The sequence below is a fragment of the Zosterops lateralis genome (assembly GCF_965231275.1).
Source record: "Zosterops lateralis genome assembly, chromosome: 22".
NCBI classification, from domain to species: domain Eukaryota; kingdom Metazoa; phylum Chordata; class Aves; order Passeriformes; family Zosteropidae; genus Zosterops; species Zosterops lateralis.
Window position 1 is genome coordinate 2,050,782 of NC_139782.1, and position 24,963 is coordinate 2,075,744.

General features: G+C 53.3%; 4 protein-coding genes across 6 annotated transcripts; all 4 read right to left on the reverse strand.

Moving 5' to 3' along the window:
- The window catches only part of EPHB2 (EPH receptor B2), a gene marked incomplete at both ends in the record, with an annotated part of 297,582 nt that overhangs the window by 162,957 nt on the left and 109,662 nt on the right, over positions 1–24,963 (reverse strand).
- Positions 9,057–11,869, reverse strand: C1QB (complement C1q B chain). The gene is made up of 3 exons (XM_083876877.1): positions 11,767–11,869; positions 10,405–10,564; positions 9,057–9,747 (listed from the first exon to the last, which is right to left on the reverse strand). Exons 2-3 carry the CDS (start codon positions 10,562–10,564, stop codon positions 9,179–9,181), a joined length of 729 nt encoding a protein of 242 aa, XP_083733003.1. The 5' UTR covers positions 11,767–11,869; the 3' UTR covers positions 9,057–9,178.
- C1QC (complement C1q C chain) lies at positions 12,858–15,433 on the reverse strand (the record flags this gene model as incomplete). Of its 2 annotated transcripts, XM_083876873.1 has the most annotated exons (3): positions 12,858–13,794; positions 14,011–14,200; positions 15,110–15,433. In XM_083876873.1, the coding sequence occupies 2 exons, from the start codon at positions 14,189–14,191 to the stop codon at positions 13,238–13,240; spliced, it is 738 nt and encodes a 245-aa protein (XP_083732999.1). In that variant the 3' UTR covers positions 12,858–13,237. The 2 variants fall into 2 exon arrangements, with proteins under 2 accessions (XP_083732999.1, XP_083732998.1); XM_083876872.1 differs by lacking the exon at positions 15,110–15,433 and having other exon boundaries at positions 14,011–14,209.
- On the reverse strand, positions 16,288–18,491 carry C1QA (complement C1q A chain). Of its 3 annotated transcripts, none has more exons than XM_083876876.1 (4): positions 18,376–18,491; positions 17,478–17,666; positions 16,595–17,360; positions 16,288–16,478 (listed from the first exon to the last, which is right to left on the reverse strand). In XM_083876876.1, the coding sequence occupies exons 2-3, from the start codon at positions 17,638–17,640 to the stop codon at positions 16,792–16,794; spliced, it is 732 nt and encodes a 243-aa protein (XP_083733002.1). In that variant the 5' UTR covers positions 17,641–17,666; positions 18,376–18,491; the 3' UTR covers positions 16,288–16,478; positions 16,595–16,791. The 3 variants fall into 3 exon arrangements, with proteins under 3 accessions (XP_083733002.1, XP_083733001.1, XP_083733000.1); XM_083876875.1 differs by having other exon boundaries at positions 17,478–17,648; positions 18,376–18,425; XM_083876874.1 differs by having other exon boundaries at positions 16,288–17,360; positions 18,376–18,459.

Sequence of the window (24,963 nt, forward strand, 5' to 3'; positions counted from 1 at the left end):
CATTCCACTTCCTCCCAGTCGGAGGAAGAGTTTGAGCAGGCCTTGAAGCCGGTTCGAGATGAGCGGTGGAGGGAATCTAGATACAAAGGACAGCGCCCTTCCTGTGAGAGGTCCGATTCCGATTTGGATTCTGAATTAGACGCAGATTCCATACCGGCGGCCTTCACCAAATTTAGGAGTCCGCCTGCATGGCACCCGAACAAAAAAGACTCTTTTAAACCAATGCCCCTAACAGACTGGAAAAAGGTTCAAACAGCGCTTGCTGACTTACCGGAAACTGCAGTGCGAATATTTCCCGTAAAAAGACTTGACAACAATTTACCAACATATCCCCCGGTAAATCCTAAAGATGTGCAAGCAGTAGCCAAAGTCATTGCTGAAAAAGGGATCAACTCTGCCATGGTTTCCACTCTAATAGATGGTCTCTTTGTCAACGACGACATGCTTCCCTTTGACATCAAGCAAACGTGTCGTATGATTTTTGATGATTGTCTTTAAACAAGAGTGGGAAGACAACCTAGAAAAAATACTTGCCAAAGTTAGCAGAGACCAACACCTGCTGCGTAACTCGAGTCTACAGCGACTGATGGGCCAAGACCTGCAAATGGTCAGCCCCCAGGCACAAGCGCAGGGCTTACGAGCCTCTGAGATCACCGCCACAACCCGCGCCGCAAGAGAAGCCATCCGCACGGCCTGCAGGATAGTTGCTAAGCCATCACCATGGACCACCATCAGACAAACCGAAAGCGAGCGCTTCACCACATTTGTTGACTGCCTTCAGGCAGCCATAGATGCTTCAGATCTACCATCAGAAGCAAAAGGACCAGTGCTCGAAGGGTGCTTAAGACAGCAATGCAACCAATCGACCAAAGAGCTACTAGGGTCAGTGCCACCTGGTGCCAGCATCGCAACCATGATTAAACATGTAGTCAAGGAAGATAACTTAGCCCCAGTTCAAGCTGCAGTAAACGCCGTAATGGCCCCACTTCCAGCTGCAGTTGGTGCGGCAGTAGCTGAGATAATGGCCGTCCAAAATCGCAATATCCACAGCCAGCCCCTATCCACAAATCTTCCTCTATCAAGACCAAGAGGACCTTGCTGAATCTGCGGAAGGAAGGGTCACATTGCTCGCTGCTGCGCCTGTAACAAAAAGCAGGGAAACGGGCGGGGGAGGGGGCAACCGGGCCGCATGCGGCTCTCTCCCCATTGGGACAGTCAGCGGCCCAGTTATATTATCCCCACTGGAACAGAACACCTCCCGAGTTCACTGCCCCCCAGGGAACTGACCAATTTCATAGCCCAAGCCATGCCCAACATTACAACCCGAACATCGCCTCCACAGGCACCGACTATGTACACGGTAACACAAAACGCCAAACAAGAATGCATGCAAGCTCAGCACATGCCACTGACAACACCCGACCCAACGACATCCCCCGGGTGGCCTTGGCCATAAATTGTGACACACAGCAACCTCCAATAGTTTGGGGAGTCTGCCGGCCAGCACACCAACCAATGACTGTTTTGTCACTCTCCTCTTCACGGTGGACACCGGGTCCGTTGTCACAGTCATTCCAAACACACATTGGCCCCCAAGCTGGCAGCTGGAGGATGCCGCAGCCGTGGTCGGAGTGGGAGGAGTCCAACGTGCCCAAAAGAGCGTAGACCTAATATCAATAACTATCTACTCCCAAGATGGAATTGAGAAGCCGGTCAGCGTGCATGTTTATGTCCTTTCCAACACTCCGCCACTGTTAGGACGAGATGCCCAAGCCTTATTAGGAGTAAAAGTGACAAATTTACCCTTAGGGCCATTGCGACGTACCCGTCGCTCCCAATTAGACTAACCTGGAAGTCATCAGATCCGGTGTACGTCGAACAGTGGCCCATTCCCGAGCCTCGAATGTCTGCTCTTCTCCAGCTAGTCCAGCGAGAATTGGAAAAAGGACACATAGAACCCTCTGTCTCGCCGTGGAACACACCTATTTTCGTAATCCCCAAATGCAGTGGCGAAGGCTTTCGCCTATTACATGACCTGCGAGCTGTCAACAAAAAGATTCAGCCAATGGGCCCCGTACAAACCAGAATACCCGGCAACTCCTTTATCCCAACGAATCAACCTTGTGCCGTGATTGACATTAAAGACTGCTTCTTTTCAATACTGTTGCACGAAGAAGACAAAGAGCGGTTTGCCTTTTCCATCGTATTCCCGAATGGCCAGCAACCTAACCTTCGGTTTCAGTGGAAGGTCCTACCACAAGGTATGATTAACTCTCCGACCATTTGCCAAATTGTTGTGAGTAAGGCTTTAGCCCCAGTCCGATCAAAAAACCCTGAAGTAACAATCATCCAATACATGGATGACATCCTAATAGCCGCCTCCTCATCAGACCAAGTAGACACCATCGTGACAGCAGTCTCAAGTGTCCTGAAAGCCAATGGGTTTGAAATAGCAGAAGCCAAAATAAAAAAGGCCCTTCAGTTACATTCCTAGGCGTAAAGATTGGCAGCCTCCATGTGTCATCCCCCACAATCAAAATCCGGCGCGACATCAAAACACTACACGACATTCAGCAATTGGTAGGATCATTACAGTGGTTACGTAACACCATCCTTATCCCCCCAGAGATCATGTCCCCACTGTATGACCTTCTTAAAGGCAAACGTCCATGGGAACCCAAAAGCATCTCAAGAGAAGCCGCTCATTCGCTCGATTACATTGAATGACAGCTGCCCATCGCTGCACTAACCAGGTGGAACTCCAACCTGCCCTTAGACTTATATGTACATTTTACAAAAGAGGGAGGAGTTGGAGCATTAGCTCAAGGGCCTCCTGACACGGCTAAACCGGTACAGTGGGTAGTCCTCGGAAGATCCTCGCGAGCCTTTTCTCCCGGTGTTGAGTGCCTTGGAAACTTAATCATGAAAGGCAGAAAGCTCGCCCTAAACCACCTAGGCTCTGAGCCCACAAGAATATATCTCCCATTCTGAAAACAAATTCCTTCTGTATCGGCCGCACTTTCAGAACATCTCGCATTAGCTTCGTTTGGATTTGGAGGAGAACTCTGTTATGCTGCAAAGCCCCCGTGGATCCAGCTACTCGCCATAGTAGACATCGATCTCCCACCAAAAGTTGTAGACTGACCTCTGCCTGACCCAACTGTGTTTACCAATGCATCATCAACAACCTCTACAGTGGCAGCCGTGTGGCAAGAGCAAGGCCGGTGGCAATGTGTAAAAATGACAGACCAATCTTTGTTGGTCCAGTTGTTAGAAGCGTCCGCAATAGTGCTAGCCTGCAACCTTTTCCAGACTGAACACCTCAACATCATTACCGACTCCATGTTCGCTGCAAAGTTTTGTCAAGCAATGTCCCATCCAGGTGTTTCCATCTCACCAGCCGCTTTGATGATTTAAGATGCACTGCACTCACACCAAGGCACCATAACAGTTATCCACATCAATAGCCACAACCCGATCAAAGGGTATTTTCAACTGGGTAACGACAAAGCCGATGCTGCAGCAAAAGGCTTATGGACTCTACAAGATGCGAGACAACTACACGAATTCCTCCATATAGGAGCCAAAGTGTTAACCAAGCGATGTGGCATCTCCATGTCCGACCCCAAACTTGTCGTGGCCACCTGTCCCCATTGCCAAAAATCGCCGCTGTGGTCCGGTGGAGTCAATCCCAGAGGCCTGAAAGCCTCAGAAATTTGGCAAACAGATTTTACTTTGTGCCAGCTACTAAAACCCAGAGCGTGACTTGCTGTCACGGTAGATACATTCAGCAGCATGATTGTTGGGACCCAACATGCTAAGGCCAACTCCAAAGCTACTGTCCAGCACTGGCTGTCAGCCATGGCCTGGCTCGGCATTCCAAAACAAATCAAAACGAACAACGGAACCCACTTTGTCTCTAAAACAACCCAAGAGTTTGCCACCAAGTGGGGTATTGTTCTAAAGCAGGGCATTCCATATAATAGTACTGGACAGGCCATAGTAGAAAGAGCCAATCAAACGCTAAAGTCCAAGCTAGAAACCCTAGCAAAAGCCAAAGGCTTTACCAGCGCCATTCCCCCGTCAGAGCAGCCTTGCCTGCTCACAGCCACCGTGCTCGCATTAAACCAGTTCCCCAGAGGAGACCAAGATCAAGCCCCCTCACAAAAGCATTGGGCTGCAGAAGTGGTCAAAGAACGTCCACCAGTAAGTATAAAAAATGAAGTAGGAGAGTGGGAAACAGGCTGGAAACTAGTTGTAACTGGCAGGGGATACGCAGCAGTTAAAAAAGATGACGTTATCAAATGGTGTCCTTTATAAAGCCAGTGCTACCCAACAAAAGCTAATGAACACTTTGAGTATTTCTTCACAGGTTTTCCACCACAAGTCGTCAGTCAAGCTTCCAGCTCTACTTTTGAGCCTCTGCATCCTGTTACCATCAGTCCACCTCAGCGTTGGCCATCACCCCTACCAGCCCTATGTCTGGACATTTTGGAACTTCATCACTGGCGCAGTCATAGGGCAATCTGAAACCAACTCTCCCGCCTGGACCATACGCCTGGCGGACATCTTCACCGACAACCGATCTGGCAAGAGCAACAAACCCATCAAGGTAGGAACGTATTGGTGCCCAAGCAACAATCCGGGAAAAAGCTACTGCACCTACCCGGGCTATTGGTTTTGTGGGTATTGGGGCTGCGAAACCATTGTGACTGGTAACCGGTGGAAACCTCCCAAAGAAGATGAATTTCTGAAAGTAACAGGCTGGCCTTATGGCTGCATATCAAGAAGCACCTACCAAGGCAGACCCCCCGGAAACTGTACCCACCTTACAGTCACTGTCCTGCAACTCCAAGACCCAACTTGGGCCCTAGGCAGATTGTGGTCAGTATATGAACACGAGGACCCTGGGATCACCCTACGCTCTTACGACTGTGGCACCGTACAAATCATTAGGTCTCCTTCACACAGACAATACATAGCAGTAGGGCCCAACGAGTTAATAACTTCCCAAAAAGAAAGACCGTTTGCCATGACTGCTAGGCCTAACCATGTGCAAGCCATTTCTAGACCTGAAACCCCCTCTCAGGGTTTGTTCACCCAAATGTTATATGCTGCCTTCATGTCCCTTAACGCCTCACACCCTAATCTCACCAGGTCCTGTTGGCTATGTTATGACTCCAAGCCACCCTTTTATGAGGGAATAGGCTTTAATAAAATGTTCAACTATTCCAAAGAACTTAGCCCCAAACAATGTAAGTGGAATACCCCCCGTAAAGGGATCACCCTAGGGATGGTTTCAGGGTATGGAATTTGCATAGGCAGTCAATCCCTCGCTACCCAGAATAAACAGCTCTGCAATACCTCTGTTCCTCTGAGGAAACAGCAAAAGTAGGCCATTCCTGCACCAGGGAGTATATGGGCTTGTCATACCACTGGTATCGCCCCCTGTGTTTCCATTAAGCATTTTAATGTGTCTAATGATTTCTGTGTTCAAGTCATTGTCATCCCCAGGATCCTTTACCACACTGATGACGAAGTAATGCTCCACTTTGGAGCAGGGCTACATCTACCAAAGCGAGAACTAGCGACCGCTGCTAGCTTGGCAGTGCTCCTGACCCTGGGAGGAACAGGTGCGGCCACTGGCATTTCCTCGCTAGTCACGCAAAAGCAGAACTTGCTACAGCTGCAACGAACAATAGATGAAGATCTTCTTGAAATCCATAAGAACATTTTAAGGCTTGAAGAGTCCCTGTTTTCCTTATCAGAAATGGTTTTGCAAAACAGGCGAGGTTTAGAGCTCTCGCTAATGCAGCAAAGCGGACTGTGTGCTGCCTTAAATGAGGAGTGCTGCACCTATGTGGAAATAAACACATTTCACTGTTCATCACATTGACGTCACGCGTGATTTGTCCGGCCAGTTTGTAAGTTCGCCATGGTCTCGCTCTGAACCAGGTCGCACTTGCCTCCCCGTGAGGCAACACCCACCCTCAGCCCCACAGCTCTCCTGTTGATGGTTGTGTTGTTCCAAGATTGTCCTGTTTCCATGGAAAAATGAATCCTGGACCAAGGAGTAGGACAGGAGGTTCAGGAGCAGGGCTAGGTTGGTCTTGCTGTTACAGGGAACACCAGGCAGGACAGGTGGGACTGCCAGCACAGCTTTTGATTTTTCCCAAAGTGGCCCTGAGCAGCACAGGGGTCTAGTCAGTCCTAATTGCTGTTCACAGGAGGAAGAAATCCCAGCTCCTGTCAGGGTCCCATGGCAAAGAACATTTTGGCTCTGGCCTCAGTGAGTGCTGTAACTGCTTGAGAGGAGGGGGACCCTCCAGCTGAGGGGGTGCAGGCTGCGGCTTTGGGGCTTCCTACAGGGTCAGGAGTGTGCTGCCCACCCTGAGCTGCCTGGGAAGAACTGAAGGGTGGTGTTGCATGGACCAACAGCATCCCCAGCACCCTCTGGGCCCCTTTACTCATCCACTTTGGATCCCCAGGGGGTGTGAGTTTAGTGGCAGCCTTAGAGGAGCAGGAGGTGCCATCCCATGGGGCCACAGCCAGAGGTGGCATTGTTGGGTGCTGTCTGAGACCCATGGGATGAAACTATGCCCTCTGCACCTCTGGGCAGCAATTCCCTCTGTATCTTTGGGCAGCAGTTCCCTCTACACCTTTGTTTCCCAGCTGTATGAACACCATGAGCTGCACTTACAGCCTGGTACCTGCCCTGCTCTCTGACTTTCCCCAGGCACAGCCAAGCCCCCAGACTCCTTTTGGCTCATACTGGTGAGACATCTATTTTAAAAATAACACCACCTTTATTCCTTTACATCTTTTCAAAAAACGAATGATTATTATATCCATTCTCTGGAAAGGCAGAAAGTTTCACCTTGGTGTCCAACAACATCCTGGGTCCCTTCCTGCAGAGCTTTCTGCTGCCAGCTCCTGTCCTCTGACATGGGGCTGTCCCATGCAAGAAGACGAACTTTGCATTTGTCTCCATCAAGTATCAGTGGGCTTCTGCCAGCTCATTTTCCAGCCCTCAGGGCTCTTGGAATGGCAGCCTTGACCTGCAGGGCATCTGTGCTCCTTGGTACAGTGTCTCTTACTTGCTGAGGGCTCAGGAGGCTCAGGCAGTGTGTGCCACCAGCCCTCTTTTGGGGACCAAACACCTCTTTCCTTCCACCTGCCTTGCCCAGCTCAGTTTTATTTGTGATGCTGCATCTCCAGAGGTTTGGTGGCTGCACTGTTAAGTCCATCCAGTGCTGTGGCACCGGGGGAACTTCAGAATGTGATACCAAACATTTCTGCTCAGACCTCCTTGAGGGCAGCAGAGCCCGGAACACGGTGGCTGAGCCCCGGGGAACTGAAACCACAGATTCGGGGACGGAAACCACAGATTTTGCTACCGGAAAAATAAAGCTCAGAGGTGGTGAGGAGGAGGAGGAGGAGATTTGAACCGGGCTATACCTGCCTGCTCTCTCCTCGCAGACCTGTGGGCACCTCAGCACAGCACCGAGCCCAGCAGGGATTCCCACACGGCTCCTGCCTGATGTTACGGCTTGGAGAAGGGGAAGGAAGGAAGAACACAAAAAAACCCCTCGATATTTCATTCCCCAACTTTGCCCAAAGACAGAGAGGCGGTGGAGAGCAGGCGCCAGGCTGGCAGCAGCAGCTGTGGCTCAGACCTGGGGGCTGCGGGCACAGCTGAGCCCCCGGCGCTGCCCGTGCCCCGGAGCTGTGCGCGCCCAGCCGGCCGAGCGAGGATGCTGCGGGTGCCCGGTGAGGGCTGAGCCGGTCTCCGGTGCCACCTGCCGGCAAATCGGCCCGGACAGGAGCCTCCGGGCGAGTGACAACAGCTTCAGTTGTGTCCCCTGTCCTGCGCTGCGGCGGGGGCACCTGACACCGTGAATTCCAACATATACACATATATCTTGTGTTTCGCCTGCAGAAGATAATGAACTTTGCGTTTGGGATCAGCAATATTGGAGAATTCTTTTGTTAGATGATAGGGCTCAATCAAATATTGTGCTTATGGTTTTTTTGCTTTGCTTGCTTTTAGTAGTGGGAATTTGCCAGTTAGACAGTCTAAACCAAATGTTTGGGTGGGTTTAGCTAATGCATCAGGTTTAGATACCGCATGTCTGTCCAATATAGCCCCAGAAAAGCCATTTTCCACTTGTGTCATTGGTGTGCCAGTAGATGCTTGGCCAATTCCAGGAAAGATTGACAGAACCTGAAGAGCTCAGGGGTGATGCTCCATTAAACCCTGTCCATATCACACTCACATCCCCCAGACCTTTTATCATCATCTTTTCCATACAGACCCTTTCAAATCCCAGACAAAAATTCCTTCATGTCCCGTGCCAGCCTCACAGGATGGGCTGGGGCTGCAGGTGACCCACCCACAGGGATGCAAGGCTGGATTGTCACCTGCCCTGGGCCCAGAGGTGTCTCTGTGCTTCTCAGCTTTAATTCATTGGCACATTCTTGGGTCCACAGCTCTGCTGTTGATAAGGAGCAGGCTGGGAGGGCTTGGCTGTGCTCCAGGATGTCTCGGTTCTGTGCTGGGTTTTGGGGGTTGTAGTGGGGATGTCCTCCACACCACCCCCACCACGGCATCCAGTTGTTTGGCCCACACTCACCTGCCCCACCTTGTCACAAGTTTTGACAATCTTCTGTGGCTATTTCTGTCATCACCACCTCCCTAGAAATAGTCTAAGGGAGGTTGATATCCCCAGATCCTGCCACTGTCAGGACTGTCCAGTACAGCACCATCTCCAGCATCTCCCCACCTACCAGCAGCACCCAGTGGCCCCAGTTTTCCCACTGTCATTGTCCTGCCCCCTTATAAAGGCTGAACTGCTTCTGTGTGCTTTCCTAACCCTGGGCTGGGACCCTTTGGGTGGCTCTGGATGGAGAGACTCAGCCTGGTCTGCAGCAGGAACTGCACGGCTTGTCTGGCTCTGCTAATGAGCCTGGGCTGCACCCAAGGGGGTGAGAACCAGTGCCCGTTTATGTGAAAATTATTATTTGGGAAGAAAAAGGCAAGTTCTATCCAGAAAGGGTCTAATAGTGCGAAGAGCTGTCATTTATTGTGCAGGAACAGCAGCAGTGTGCTTCAAGCACCAATTTGAGAGCAAAGAATTTCCAGGGGAGTCCTCATCTCTGCAGGGACTGCTCCAGCAGGCTAAGCCTCAGGGGAGATGAGGAAGCCAGAGAAGATGCTGTCGGACCCCTCCAGCCCCACCAAGGAATTCTTCTCCGTCGGTTCCAGCCAGACAGACTCATCCATGGCCATCTTGAGCACCACGCCGCCTGTGGTGACCTGGAAACTGCCCTGCACGAAGTCACAGAAAGTCACCACCTTGTCTCCCCTGCTGGCAGCCCGGCCCTTTTTGATGTTGAGGCACAGGTTTCCACGGGAGGTGACGTGGTAGGTGAAGTAGTATGTGCCGGGCACGCGGCAGGTGAAGCGGCCGTAGCGGTTCTCGTAGTGCCCGTCGGGGTTGGTGATGATGCGGTCGAAGCGCACGGGCTGGTCCCGCCGTGGGTAGGAGCTGATGCTCCTGGCGGCCGAGAAGGCGGACTTGAGGGTCACCCTGTACTCACCAGGCTCTCCTGCGAGGCCAGGTAGTCCACTGATACCTGGTGGGCCCATTGCACCTGGGGCGCCCATGGGACCGATTTTCCCAGGTGATCCCGGTATTCCCGGGTCTCCCGTCTCCCCTCTCTCTGCCACACTCTCACCAGGGGGTCCTAGGAAAGAGGAGGAAGAGTCATTGTGGTCACAGCCGAGCCCCATTTGTCTGCAGAGAGGGAGCATGAGCAAGGAAAACTGTGCTCTGTGTGTGTGGGCCTGATATTTCTGGGTCTGAGAGATTTTAGCCTGCTAGCAGCTGCTAACTTTTTCCCAAGGAAAAATTTCTCAAGAAAGCTTCTTCTCAAAACAATCCTGGCAAACAACTCTCCTTTCTCAGAACAATCTTTCTCCAGGTGGTGTTTTGCTGTTTCTCTAGTTCAGCCAATGGGATTAGAGAGGTGTCGTTCCTATTCACCAACCATATTAAGTCTGTATGGGAACACCTTATAAAAGATAGTAAGAATTATACAATAAAGCCTTTTTTCTATGCTCTTTGCCTTCTGAAATTTTTGGAGTGTCTCATCTTTCTTTCGTGTCCTACAGCGACAGTGTGGGTCAGTGGAGACCCCTGCCCAACAGGCAGGTGTGACACCCTTGCTGTCACCCCCTCCTGCCCGAGGTTCCTTGGGGTGCTCCATCATCCCCACCCAACAAGACCTCAAAGAACTGGTGGGAAATGGATTACTTTCTCAGGACCATGTGCCTGGCCCTGTCCTTCCCCACTCTTGGCATTCACAAGACAGTGTTTTACCCACCTGCCACCTCTTCCTTACCTTGGTCACCCTTGGGGCCGTTCACCCCGTCCCTGCCATCGCTGCCAGGCTCTCCTGGTAATCCTGGGATGCCTGGGACAGTGCCATAGGTCCTGCAGAGAGTGGCACTGGCAAGCTGCCCTCCAGCCAGGCAAATCAGCATGGCCCATGTGGTCCACATCTGTGGGAGCATGAGACAGTGTCAGGGGGCTTTCCTGGGTACTGGGAGGGCTGGGGAAGGGAGCCCTGAGGTATGGTGAATGCAAGCAAGTCTGGGTAACACTATCAGTGAGGGAAAACATCCTACTGCTGAGCCAAACCAACTCTCCTGCTGGCCCTGGAGGAAAGGACCAGAACCTTAGGGCAAGACAGGGCTTGTCAGTCTCTTATCACCCTCAAATTCTCAGTTTACAAGTGCCCACACCTCCAGCCACATGAATATTTGGGACAGGTTATCTCAGAGATCTGATGTCCAACGTGGCCATGCTGTTCCTTTGCAGGAGAAAATATCTCATCTCATCTCATCTCATCTCATCTCATCTCATCTCATCTCATCTCATCTCATCTCAGGACCACACTTGCAGGGTAAAATCCTTACCCAAGCAGAGCCATTTTGTCATCTGCAAGGGAATTGCCTTCCACCAGCATGTCTGAGGGACAGCACTAGTCCTTGAAGATGGCAACGAGCCCCCAAACCTCCCTCCTCCATCCCACAGGTTCCCCTTGTGTCCTGTTACACAGCTGCTCAATCCCAGAGGCATTTCTGTACCTAACAAGCCCCACTGGGACAGTTATCTGTGTTTCCATCCCTGGGAAGCCATCCATTCCTTCTTCCTGCCCTCCCTGCCCAACTCCTTCCCCCAGATCCTGGTGTGGGTGCATGTGGATGAACACTGGGAATTGGGGGCTGTATCTGGACATCACAGCCCCCCCCAGCCACAACTCCCCCACCTCAGGTGGATTTTCCCAGGGCTGAAGCTCTGGTGCCAGCACGACAGAAGGTTGGTGAGTTGGATCCTCCAGCCACAGCCATTCCGGTTCAGGTGTGTCAGGGTCCCAGCCCAGGACCATCAGAAGACAAGAGCTTCTCAGGGCAGGACAGCACCCCCAGGGCACCTTTCAGACTGATGCACCTCTCAGGCCCTGATCACCCTTTGGGAACTCTGCCATCTCTACTTTCCTTCTTCCAGGTGGAGCAGGAGGGGTCAGGGTGCCATCAGGGACCTCCACCACCCCCCGCCAAGCACCTCCACTCCCCATTTCTCTTCTGCCCCAGACCACAGGGAAGTGCCAGCAATGCAGTGACTGTCACCCTGCTGGAGCTGGGCTCCCCACATGATCCTGCCTGCAAGGGGGAAACCTTGGGCTCAGTCTTGCTCTTACCTTGAGCTCCTTGTTGTTCAGGTGGGGAGATGGAACAGGACACCCCAGCGTCCTGGGCAGAAATGCCCGTGAGGAGAAGCAGAAGTTTTCTGCAAGAGTTATTGTGAAAGGATCTGGGACACATCCCCTTTTTATCTTTAGCTCCTGTCCTTTCTCCGTGGCAGTTTCAGATCCTCCACGAATGCTGTTGTCAGCTGAGCAGAATGAGCTATCCTCAAGTAACACCCTGAACCCCTCCAGAGCCAAAGCTCTGCCCTGCAGGGTCCCTGGGTCCTGCTCAGGGGTGCAGGCTTTGGGAAATGCTGTTGGGAGCTCCAGATGGGTTTAGGGTAAACCATCAGAGCTTCAGAAAAGTGCATGCATTCAGCCAGCACCCCTCAGGCTGGGCTGCTCTGCACATTTCCAGCTCCACAGGCCCAGGGGATGCTGCAGGGTCTCAGCATCCATCACCATCATTAGTCCCTGCCCCTGACTCTCCTGAATGTTGTGCATGGGAAGTGATTTTACCATGGGAAGTGATTATACCATGGGAAAAGCATTTCCAGCCCTGCTTTGGCTGCTGCCTCGTGGAGGTGAAGCACAGGATGTTCAGAGAGGTGACTGCCTATTCCACCCCACAGTGTATGACACCAAGAGAAATCCCTGCTGGGTTTCACTGGTCTCTGCAGCCTCCACAACCACGAGTTCCTTTGGTCTGGCTCAGGAAAGCTAGAGTGCTTCCCCTGCCCCATGCTGGTAGGGACCCCAGGGATGTCCCAGCCATAGTGTTGGGGTTTCCTTTGCAGTCTGTGCCCCTGTGAAGCTTTGGAGGGAAGGGGAGTGTCAGGGCCCTGCTTGGAGGAGCCTTGGTGCCCTCTTGCTAGGGGCTGTGTGGGGACAGGGGAACCATCCCATTCAGGGGTCCCAGGGGTCCCAAACCCTGTGCAAAGCCGGGTGTGGGTGGGGTGTGACAGTCTCTGAGGCTTGGGGGCACACTGATGCCACACAGATGGCCAGGTGTCACACGCACAGGTGTACACACCACAGAGAGGCAGGACACGGAGGAAACAACACACTACACCAGGTGCACTGGGGAAGGTTTTATTGACACTTTCCACAGCCAGGTCATGGCAAAGGGGTTCCTGCAGCCTGTGGCAGGACACCTGGCTGAACTTGGGGCAGGAAAAACACAGAGAGACCTCTTAGGTAATGTGGAGTTAGCAGGGAGGATGCAAATTGCAGTGCCAGCAGGACCAGGGGCTCAGCACCATCGCTCTGGGTGCAGATGCATCCAGATGTGCCTGTTCCCCTTGTGCAGCAGCTACCAGTGCTCAGCCCTAGACTGAGGGGATGGGTCTGGCTGCTGGGCTTGATGCAGAGAAACTGGGAGATGTTTCCCTACAGAGAAACTGGGAGCATCAGGAAGAGCCCAGCAGGCAGCAGCGTGTTCAGGGCAGGTAGAAGATGTGGGGGTGCTGGGTTGAGCTGTGCTCTAGTCTGGGAAGAGCAGGAAGCCTGAGAAGATGCTGTCGGAGTTGGCAATGCCCACCATGCCGTTGTAGTCGTTCACTCCCAGCCACACCTCGTCTGCAGCAGCCAGGTGCAGCAGCGTGCCCCCCGAGCTGACCTGCATGCTGTTGGTCTTGTGGTCACAGAAGCTGGCCATCTTCCTCTGGTTTTTGTGCAGGATGACGCAGAGGTTGGCTGTGTGCGAGCTGTGGAACACGAAGTAGTAGACCCCGGGGACCCTGCAGGTGAACTTGCCTGAGGTGGTGTCGTAGTCGTCGTTGGTGTTGGTGATGACGTTGTTGAAAACCACCGGGACGTTCTTCAGGGGGTACTGGCTGGTCTGCCTGGTCACTGAGAACGCTGACTTCAGCTGCTGCTTGACGCTGCCTGGTGGTCCTGGGGGTCCGTTAAGGCCCCGTATCCCAGGGAGTCCCCTGGGACCAGGGGCCCCACGGGGACCAGGCTTGCCTGGAGGGCCAGGGAGGCCCGGTTGCCCTTTCATGCCCTTGGGCCCTAGCTGTGTAGAAGGAGCTGGGGTACCTGTGAGGTAGGGGAGGGTGAAAGGGAGTCAGTGTCAATGGCAGGATGTGGGGAGAGGCTTCTCTAGCCCCTTCCCTTGGCCAGGAGAGTGCTGTTGCCTCTCCCACCTGACCACAGAGGATGCTGTCCACATCCTGCAAACCAAGGCAGAGCAGCCACAGAGGACTCAGTGCCCCTCTGCAAGAGCCCATGTGGTTTCCCTCCTTGCTCACTCACCTGGTTCCCCTTTGGCTCCCTTCAGCCCATCCCGACCATCCCTGCCTGGCAGACCTGGCATGCCTGGCAGGCCTGGAGTTCCATAGCAGCCATGAGTGTTTCCTACAATCTCAGCAGAGCCCAGATTCAGGAAGAGGAGGGTGAGGGCCAGATAGAGCTGCTCCCAGGATCTCTTCTCCATTTTGGTGTTCTGTAGCATGGAAAGGGAAAGAAAGTGCTGGAGTGAGAAGCCATGGCAGGGTGGCTTGCAGGACATGGAGAAAAGGAGACTGGATGATCCAGGAACACCTGGATGCCATGAGTGTGTCCTCAGTCCCACCTATACACACTGCAGGACAGTGGGGAGGTGGGTATGTGGAGATGGGTCCCAGGCTCATTTCCAACCCCAGGGCAGCCCCTGATGGCACAGCATGAGTTGGATTTTTAGTCTGGATAGAGCCATGAGATCTGGGGTACCCATGGCCAGCCCCAAGCCCTCTGAGTCCAGTGTCTCCCAAACCCTGGAGATGCACACACCACCGCAGACTGTCACCCTGTGTGGATGCAGAAAGCTGGTCAGAAGAGAAAGTTAGATAGGCTTTCCCAGGCAGTGCTCTGGGGGAGCTGGGAGAAGACATTCTAAACAATTTCTAATCCCTGCACCTGCTGCTTTTGCAACTTGTTTACTTGCAAAATGTTTACAAAGGGGCATTGGTTCGAATGACCAACCATGTTCAGCATATTGGAACAGTGTATAAAAAAAGATGTGCCTTTAATAAACATTGCTATAAGCCCTCCAATATTGTTATATCATTATTTCAGCTGTCCTGAATATAATAACAATAACCCTGTGCTACACCGAAGCTGGAGCTCCCTGCACACAGCTGATCTCCCTCCTCCTCCAGCAGCAGCCTGACTGTCCTGGCTCTGCCCGTCAGGATCAATCCTTCCATCAGCTGGTACGTCCTGTCTCCATCACACATGTGCAGCCCATCAGTGCCTCTGTCTCCTTCCTCTCCTCCTCCTCCTTATCTCTCTCATTCTCTCCCTCTCCAGCATGTGCCGTGCTGCTGGACCCCCAGTCCCACCCTCCACGCAGGGACCCTGCAGCACCTCTTACCTGTGGTGGGACCAGGGCAGGGGACCCGTGCTGCTGATCCCGCCGGGTGCTGATCACTGCCAGCACAGTGCGGAGGGCGCGGCTCCCTGACACCCCGTGGAGGAAGTCACAGAGTTAGGAAGGGCTAAAGGGCCCTTGGGAAGACAGAACCCAGCTGTTCCCAGCCAAATTTCACATCCTCCTGCTCGATGGGTTCTGCTGAGCCAGCACGTCCTTGACTGTCCAACGAAACCTGTACTGGTACCACTGCAACAGGAAGGGTGGCAAGGACAGAGGTGGGGCACAGCTCAGAGATGTATCACTGCAGGGAACAGCTCTCCCCAAATCCCCTACTTTCACTCTTACTTCCCTTGTTTCTGAGCAGAAGGTCAGCTTGGGAGCAGAGCCTCAGGCCAGCTCACGTGGGCTGGAGATGCCTGTGGCACTGAAGGGCTGCTCAAGGTCACTGCCCAGCTCTGGTGGAAGATGCTGCACTCCTAACCAGGACTGCAAAATGTTTCCCCTTGAGAGTATCTGATCTGTACCTTTCCCCATGCCCCACCAAGTTCTGATGGGTGCTGGACTCGGTGAGGCCCCAGGATCCCTCAGTGGGCTGTTGCTCCTCACATGTGACCCAGCCCCCTCCTCCCTGCTCCAGGAATGGGGATATTTGGGTGTCCAGTGTTTGTGGAGAAGCTCCCTGAGGAGCAGTCCCAGGGCATGGCACCTGATGCTTCCTGACCAGCCCAGCCTGCTCTACCTCCCTCTCATGACACTCCAAGACCCTCACAGCTCCACCACCATCACCCCACAACCCCATTTGCACCCCAATGTCTCTGTCCCTTCTTGCCAGGGGACCAGAGCTGCCTTTTGCTTTCCTGGGAGAGTTTGGGTGCCAACTTGGGACCATGTAGGTGAGGTGTAGGATCTACTGTCTGTGTTTTCCCCTGCAGGACAGCTGCCTTGGGCTCAGCAGAGAAGGACACACATAGCCCTGTCCCAGATGTTTCTTATTCCTCCCTGGAAGTGTCAGCTCTGATTGGACACTCAATTCCCTCCTGTCCCTCTGCCTTTGCAGCATCAGGGACAAGCTGGAATCACTTCTCTCCCTGGGCAGCTTGGGAAAGGGTCCAGGATGTTGATGGTTTGGGGAAAGATGCATGAGTAGAAAAGAAAACCCAAGGAGCAGTGGTAGAAGAAGCATTTATTTATACTCATGGGGAGGTGGTGACAGGATGTGTCCCAGTGCCAGGAAGGCTTTTGCAGTGGTTAGTGGAGCAGAAGCAGTGTCAGGCAGTGATTTCCCACTCAGCAGCAAAGAGCCACAGCTGGTGACAACTGGGAGTGGAGCTTGAATGCCCAGGAGGAGAAAGGGATGAGAGTCCACAGCCTCCAGGACAGTGTGGGCAGGCTCAGCCCAGGAGGAGAAAGGGATGAGAGTCCACAGCCTCCAGGACAGTGTGGGCAGGCTCAGCCCAGGAGGAGAAAGGGATGAGAGTCCACAGCCTCCAGGACAGTGTGGGCAGGCTCAGCATGGAGGTGAGTACTGCAGAGGTGACCCACAGCTCGGCCAGTTGTGACACTGGAACTCTTCTGGATGCTCAGTTTGGAACCATCCCCATGTGCTGTGGCACTAAAGCACCCCACACACCCTGAGGGGGACAGCCAGGCAGGCAGACACCCCAGGATGGTGTGGGAGTCCCTCAAGCTGTCTCTGGGGACACCAGGAACCCGCTGAAGACGCTGTCAGCCTCCGAGCCGCTGTAAATGGAGTTGCCCCGGGCGGGGTCAGTGGTCAGGAACACCTGGTCACCCACAGCCAGGCTGAGCACGCTGCTGCCCGAGTTCACCTGCAGGGTGTCCTGGCTGTTGTTGTCACAGAAGCTGACCGCACGCACCCCGTTCTTGGTGATGGCCAGACACAGGTCCCCGCTGGACACCACCTGGAAGGTGAAGTAGTAGAGCCCGGGAATTTTGCAGGTGAACTTGCCGGTCTGGGGGTTGTAGGAGTTTTCCTGGTTGGTGATGACCCTGTCAAACACCACGGTGGTGCCTGCGCGGGGTGGGGACATCCTGGAGGCAGAGAAGGCGGGATGCGGCTGCCCCAAAGCGTCGACGGCGCTCCCTTTCCGCCCCGGTAGCCCTGGCTCCCCTGGAAGCCCTGGAGGGCCGGTAATGCCAAGTGGGCCACTCGGGCCGGGGAGGCCAGCAAACCCTGGTTCACCATCATCCCCTTTGGGTCCCCTGCTGTTCATGCTCAGCCCTGGCCTCCCTGGGGAGAAATAAGGAGGAGAATGAGTTCATGCACACCTGCCTGAGCTGCTCCCACAGCCTGGGATGCTCCTACCAAGAGGCTCCCAGGCCCCCAACATCCTTGGCTTCCTCTTACCTGGTTCTCCCGGTTCACCCTTCTGGCCTGGCCTCCCATCGCGGCCAGGGAGTCCAGGGGAGCCGTTCTTGCCGTCGGGTGCTTTACACACTCCGTCCTCCAGCAGAGCCATGCCCAGCACTGCTGCCAGGGTGCTGGCTGCCAGCAAGAGTCCAGGCTGCATCCTGCCTCCTGCAGCACAGAGATGCACTGGGGATGGAGGCAAACACACAGGTGAACCTTGGTCACAGACAGGCAGATGCCCTCATCACATGCATCCACTGAATTGTCCAGTGTGGATAACCAGACATCATCTGCAGTGGTGGAAATAAATTCCTGGAAGGGTTCTGAGGCTGTGTATTCTGAAATCACTGATGTCACTGAAAATCTCTAGCATGCCCATGGCAGAGCTCTGGGATTGAAAAGCCCAGGACAAGGAGCATGGCACAAACCCTTTCCTCCGTGTCCTGGGCATGGGTAGGGGCACCTCAGATGCCTGTAGAGGATGTTTATTCCAGTTTGGGGGAATAAACCTGCTCTGTGGGGCAGTGGTCCCAAGGGATAAAGAGCACAAGGGAGGAAAGGATGCAGACACACGACAATGATAAACAGGAAAGGGAAAAAACAGCAAATGGGATGCAAACCTCCAACATGCAGAGCTCGGAGAGAGGACAAGGACCTACCCCAAAACCTGAGGTTCTCAGCCTGGGACAAGTCTGCAGAGCCCAGTCATGTGCACAGCCACACAGAGCAAGAACAGATTCCTGCAGATTCCTCTTCCCCCCACATCATCTTCTCTGTATTTTTCTACTTTGAACCCTTGTGGAGGGGGAAGTAAAAAACGAAGGAGGACAGGGAGCAAGCAGTGGAGAGTGGTGGCAGAAGAGAAGAGTGTCCCCAGCCATTTGTGGTGACTTACCTTGGTGCAGGGGCTGAAGACAGAGCAGTGTGAGCAGCGGATCTGCTGAAAACTCTTCTCTGGGGGTAGGGAGGAAGAGGAGAGGGGTGGGAAGGATGAGCTTGCACGCGCTGTGGTTTGCCTAGTTGGGGAAGGGATGCATTAAGTTTCACTTTTTCTGTAAGAAACTTGTTCCCCTTTCCATGCTTCACTCTGGCTTTACTGGAAATAGCTTGGTCAGGAAGAGTGCAGCACCACTGAGTGACCAGCCTGGCCCAGCAGCAGGGACTGGTGGTGACTGAGCACAAAGCAACACAACCACAGGCTGCTGGGATGGCAGGAGGGGACAGGGGATGGGGGTACCAGGTGCCACAGCCACCCAAGGGATGCTCAGGGCAGCCCAGGGATCACCCTTGGAGGCTTCTGCTCTGGGTGATGGGCAGTGTCTGTCACTGGTACCCAGCTTTGTCCTGGTGCTGCTGGGTGCTGTCCCCTCCGGACACCCAACAAAGGGATCAGTGCCTGTGTGGGTCAGCTGGGCCTTGGGTATTTTGGTTGGAGATCAGAGAAAGATTCTTCCACCAGAGGGTGGTTGGGCACTGCCCAGGCTCCCCAGGGAATGGGCACAGCCCCAAGGCTGCCAGAACTCCAAAAGTGTTTAGCCAATGCTCTGAGGCACAGAATGGAGTTGTTGGGGTGTCTGTGCAGGGCCAGGAGTGACCAGATGATCCCTGGGGGTTTCTTCCAACTTAAGATAATCCTTGGTCCAAGGATCTCCTTCCTGCTGCCCTCACCTCAGTGCTTTGGGGACCTGGTGTCTGGAGTAGTGTGGGAAATGGATTTGTAGAGAATTCTCAAAGCCTGACAGAAGGCTCACATAGTCTGGATCTGTATGCAAACATCAAGATAGAAAATGCTGACTTAGAAATACTATAGAATAGAAAGGACATTGTTGAGAGAGAAATGGAACTAGAAACAAGTTTCATATGATGACCTTGCAAATAAGACTGGATATTTTGGAGAAATAGAACTTTGAAAGGTGCATTGTAATAGGGGTAATTTTAGATGATTGGCGTTAAGGCGTCAACAGCACTGTGTGGTAAAAGCTGATAGGCCAAGAAACACTTGTAAGGTATTGTAATTAGGAAATAGTTTGGCTTCTGATTGTGATGGTGTGAATTGCAACATCTGTATTTCTCACCCTTCACATGAAACTGAAAATGGAATAAAAGTTTTTAAAACTCCTCTCAGTTGCCTCATCTCTGGGTCAGAAAAGGGCATAATCTGACAAAGAGTAGAGTGGGAAAAGATGAGGGTGCCAGGCACTGATGATGCTCTCAGTCCCCTTTGGGGAGCTTGGCCTTGCAGCAGCCAGATCTGGGCAACCCCAGGAGCTGTGGGTGGCCTCGAGATCTGCCAAGAGAAACACCAGCACCTCCTGTCACTGAGTGCAGGGAATGAGCCCAGGGGTGCATATTCAGCTCTCCTAAAAAGGAGCCTCCAGATTCCACCAGTCCCCAAACCCCATCACATCAGGGATGAGAGGTGCCATGGTGACTCCAGCAGGTGAACATCCTTGGGACCCTGGGGACCACTCAGGCCACCCCATGGGGGACACAGTGGGCAGTGAAGAGGGGCCTTCTCATCCATTTCCCCTTGAGGGTCCTTTCAGCAGACCTGTGGCATCTGCCCTGACCTGGAGCTGGGGCTCAGGGGGGAATATCTGTTGTTGTAGGACACAAAAGAAAGATGAGAGACTTTAAATATTTTAGAAGGCAAAGAGCATAGAAAAAAGGGCTTTATTGTCTAATTCCTACTACCTTTTATAAGTGTTCTGATATAGACTTAACATGATTGGTGAGTAGGAATGACACCTTTCTAATTTTATTGTTTAAACCAGAGAAACAGCAAAACACCACCTGGAGAAAGATTGTTTTGAGAAGGGAGAGTTGTTTGCTAAGATTGTTTTGAGAAGAAGCTTTTTCGAGAAATTTTTCCTTGGGAAAAATCTAGCAGTTGCTAGCAGGCTAAAATCTCTCAGACCCAGAAATATCAGGCCCACAGATATCCAAGGAAAGAGGGTGGCAAGCAAACCTGGGATTAGTGTGACTCCAAAGTCAAGGAGGGACTGACAAACCCTCTATTCCCCCTGCCTTTTGCTTCCTGCATTCCCAAGGGAGCTGTTGCATCATTTCCAAACCAGCTGAAAAAGGCAATGACCACAATTCAGTCCACAGACCTTTGCCAACAGAGATCTGTCACTGAGTTGGTCTTTAATTTATTGACTAGATGCCCACTTTATACAATATATTACATGTCTTTAATCAAAATATCACCCCACAATAAATCAGATGCCCAGAAGAAATGTGATTTTATTTTATCAGCTGAGTTCCCCTATCAACCCGACCTGTAACTGTGTCAAGACAAGATGACAGGAGAGCTTGAAGGTACCCACATTTCCCCAAATGGTGTTTCTGGACAGTAATTGTATTCCTGTCCTATTGTCCTTTCTTAATACACAGCCTAAATTAGACCACTCCATCATTGCATCCAGCATTGATTGATGGCTGTGTCCTCATGCTCTGAGTCCTTTGTCTTCTGCTGCCCCCTTAACCCCATTTAAATGCTGAATTTCAAGGGCTGCCTGAGGGTTCCCAGCATCTCCTGGAAGCTGGTGTTGGTCCAGGTGTTACTTCCCCCAAGTCCTTGAGATTTCTGAGGAGTGTTTAGCCCCACTCACTTGACTTCCAGAGTTGCTGTGGTCAAGCCAAGTCTTCCTCTTCCATCCTCTGAGCATCTCCTCCTCTGGATCTGCAGCTGAGACATCCCAGACTGGTTTGGGTTGGAAGGGGCCTTAAAGCTCATCTTGTTCCACCCCCTGCCATGGGCAGGGACACCTTCCATGTCCAACCTGGCCTCGGACATTTCCAGGGGTGGGGCAGCCACAGCTTCTCTGGGCAACCTGTGCCAGGGCCTCTCCGTTGTGACAGGTAAAAGAATTACAAAAAGAAAAGCCTCATAAAATCAGGCCTGCTCTGCTAAATTTCCAAAGTTAGGCTGTCACTTATTTTAAATAATTTGCAAATTCCCATGTGAAAACAATCTTGGTATGAAAACTTGTATAAAACAGCACAACGACCTGTTCCTGGGGACATCAGACAGTAGGAGAGACTTGTCATGCAAACACAATGCTCTTAAACAACTAAACTCTTGGTAGACTGAGGAAGAATGCTTCAGTTCCCACTAGAGAACACCGGAAAACCATCATAAACACTGGCTACAACACCTCCCCACGCTCAGAGGGAAGGGTTTGTCCCCAACATCCAGCCTGACTCTGCCCTCTGGCGATGGGAAGCCACTTACAGTGACCGCCGTGGCTCCGGAGGTGCCGCCACCAGGGAGCCTTCCCGGAGGCTTCTGCACACCGCAGCTCCAGCACAGAAATGTCCCCAGCCTGTCACCCCCCGGCTGTCCCCGTCCCACCGCCGGGAGCGGGGACACGGCCAGCCCGGCAGCGAGGGGACAATGCCGCGAGATGGCACTGCTGCCTCAGCCACTGCTGGCCGAGAGCTGCTGTCCCTGTCACTGCTGCCTCAGCCACTGCTGGCCGAGAGCTGCTGTCCCTGTCACTGCTGCCTCAGCCACTGCTGGCCGAGAGCTGCTGTCCCTGTCACTGCTGCCTCAGCCACTGCTGGCCGAGAGCTGCTGTCCCTGTCACTGCTGCCTCAGCCACTGCTGGCCGAGAGCTGCTGTCCCTGTCACTGCTGCCTCAGCCACTGCTGTCCCTGCCACTGCTGCCTCAGCCACTGCTGTCCAAAAACTGCTGTCCTCTGCCCTGCCTGCAGCATCGCCCACCCCTGCCCACAGCAGGGATTGCCCCCAGGGTCCCCAGTGTCCCCGTGGGATGTCCTGCTGTCCAATGTCCACTGGGACACTTCTGCCCAGTGTCCTCAACAGATGTCCAGCTGTCCAATGTCCACTCGGACACCTCTGCCCCGCGGGATGTTCAGCTGCAGAGTGCCCACTCAGACCCTTCTTCCCAGTGTCCCCGCGGGTCCCACATGGGGGCTGGGGTAACCCATCTCCATCAGCACCCCCAAACCCCCTTTCCCCAGGGTGGCGGTGGTTTGTCCCTCCCTGAGACTGGGGGACAAGAGGGGTTTGCTCGGTGAGGGCCAGGCTGTGCCAGGGGCACATACAGCCCTGCTGGACTCTCTCTGGAGCAGGGGCTGAGATGATGTAGGGGACCTCCAGATGATAAGGAATGTGGCCAGGCCCAATGCAGAGATTACCTGGAAGAGCCAGAGGATGTAGATGTTCCGTCGAGCCCCAGGTGTCACAACAACATCCCCAGAGAGGACGGTGCCTTGGTGTTTGGGGAACCCAAGCACTCACAGGTGAGCACCCACATGATTTATGGCACCCGTTATGGCCTCTTGGCTCTGCTGCACACCCAGGAACTCTTCTCCAGATGATTTTTACCTCTCCTGCTATCAGCATGGGCCGTGCTGCAGCTCCTTCACCTCTGGCTGCCCTCCCAGCTGGGGATGCCAGGGGAGCCGGGTCAGTGCCCTCCCAGCCCTGCAGCCCTTGGTGGAAGGGAAGTGACCCCTGAACAACCTCCCCACGTCCCCAGTGCCTGCAGGCACACACGAGCTGCTGACAGCAGGCACCAGGGAGAGCTGCTGCTGCTGCTGCTGCTCTGCCTCCCCTGCTGGGGATCCCTGGGGTGCCCAGGCTGACAGGCAGGAGCTGCCAGAGGAGGATAAATCAGGCAGCTGGCACTTACCTGTCACTGAAGGGAAGGCAGTGATGGAGAGCAGCAGTGCTGGCAGACACCACACACCCCTCTGCTGCCAGTCAGCACATCCCAGCCGGCCACCTGCACCCGCTGGGAGTGAGGACAGCTCACAGCATCCACCTTTCTGCAGCCACTGGTGGCTTAATGGTGCCTGAATAACCACCCAGATGGAGGTTGCAGCTGCTGAGCTGGGCTGTCCCAAATAGAATCAGAGAATTATAAAGCATAAAGTCTGAAAAAAGCTTCTAAGATCTTGGAGTCCAAACATTAACCCACCACTGCCAGGTCCATCACTGAGCCATGCCCCCAAGAGTCACATCCATACCTCCAGGGATGGTGACACCACCACTGCCCTGGGCAGCTGTGCCAGTGCCTGACAGCCCTTTTAGGGAAGGAATTCTCCTTAATATCCAACCTAATCCTCCCCTGGCACAACCTGAGGACATTTCCTCTTTTCCTGTCACTTGCTACCTGGGAGAAGAAACCGACCCCTACCTGGATCCATCCTCCTATCAGGGACTTGTGGAGAAAGATGGTGCCCTGGAAGGATTTTGTGGGATGTCAAGTGAAACTTGAGCTGCGGAGCCATTTTCCACACCATGTAACACTGGGTGAGACACTGCCACACATCTGAAATGTTATAATTGCTGTCCCAGGGGATGAGTGATTCCTATGATGGATGCCTGCACAGAGCAGGTGTGAGGAAGAAACACAGGTATGTGGTTTAAGAGCCAGGATTTCAGGCTCCAGCCCTTGCTGGCTGTCTCCTGTCATTGCTGCAAATCTCTGTTGGCTCATAGGATGAGAAGAGATAGATGAGTGCTGAGCAGCCCTGGGCAATGCTGGGAAAGCTTGTCCCATCCCTCTCTCTCTTGGTCCCTGTTAAGGATGTCAGGGCTTGTCATTATTTGACATCTATTGGTTAATTTGGCTGATTGTTCCCCGTTCTTTAATGTATCCGTTATTTATTTATTCTCTGGTGTAACAAGCAGTTCCAGATTGATCACTTTGGCATGTAAATGAGCTGCTCTAGTGCTTGTCACTGAAATTTGTAGATTGGGGGAGTTTGCAATCAAACACAGCCGGAATCTAAATTACAGCATTTCAGGCAATAATAGCAGGGAGAAGGCAGGAAGGATGTGCCATAAATAAGGTGGTATCAGAGCAGGGTGCCCCGAGCTGTGCTGACAACATGCCAGGAACCCCAGGGTGAGCAGCAGGAGTCCCTGCCCTGCAGAGTTGGGCTGTCCTGCCAGGGCTGGCTCCTTCCACAAGGGAGAAGGGAAAACAGAGGAAGAAAAAGGCTTTTGGTAGGGCCTGGCTGGGCACCAAGGGCTGCTCAAGAGCCCAGCATGGGGAAAGTGTTTACAGGACTACAGGCTGCAGGGAGCCTCAGGACTCTTGCATGGGAAACTGATTTGATTGCCACCATGATCGTGTTTGGCATCTTCCCACCTCCATCAAGAGTCAATGGATGCATCCAGGATGAGATTCTGTCCATCCCAAGGTCAGTAAGAAAGATCACACCAGGTAAGTAAGGGGTTAAAGCACCTTAGGCCCTCCTGCAGGCAGTGGGCACTGCTGGGATGGGATCAGGGAGCCAACCTGGACCTTTGCAACATCAGGGGAGAAGAGCCTGTACCCTTCCATGCCAGGGCATCCCTGGAATGAAGTCCTGGCAGGGAGGAGTGATGTCCAGCAGGCACAGGGCTGGGGATCCAGCAGAGCTGCAGAAAGAACATCACAGATCCCCAGTCCAGCTCCCTGCTCATGGCAGGACTATTCCAGCACTAGATCAGGATGTGGCT

Excerpts from the sequence above, each read along its gene's own strand:
- C1QB (XM_083876877.1), bottom strand. The coding sequence starts at position 10,564 with ATGTGGACCACATGGGCCATGCTGATTTGCCTGGCTGGAGGGCAGCTT. Across the intron at positions 9,748-10,404 it reads CGGCCCCAAGGGTGACCAAG|GACCCCCTGGTGAGAGTGTG; the intron begins GTAAGGAAGAGG and ends CCTCTTTCCTAG.
- C1QA (XM_083876876.1), bottom strand. The coding sequence starts at position 17,640 with ATGCAGCCTGGACTCTTGCTGGCAGCCAGCACCCTGGCAGCAGTGCTG. Across the intron at positions 17,361-17,477 it reads GGGTGAACCGGGAGAACCAG|GGAGGCCAGGGCTGAGCATG; the intron begins GTAAGAGGAAGC and ends ATTTCTCCCCAG.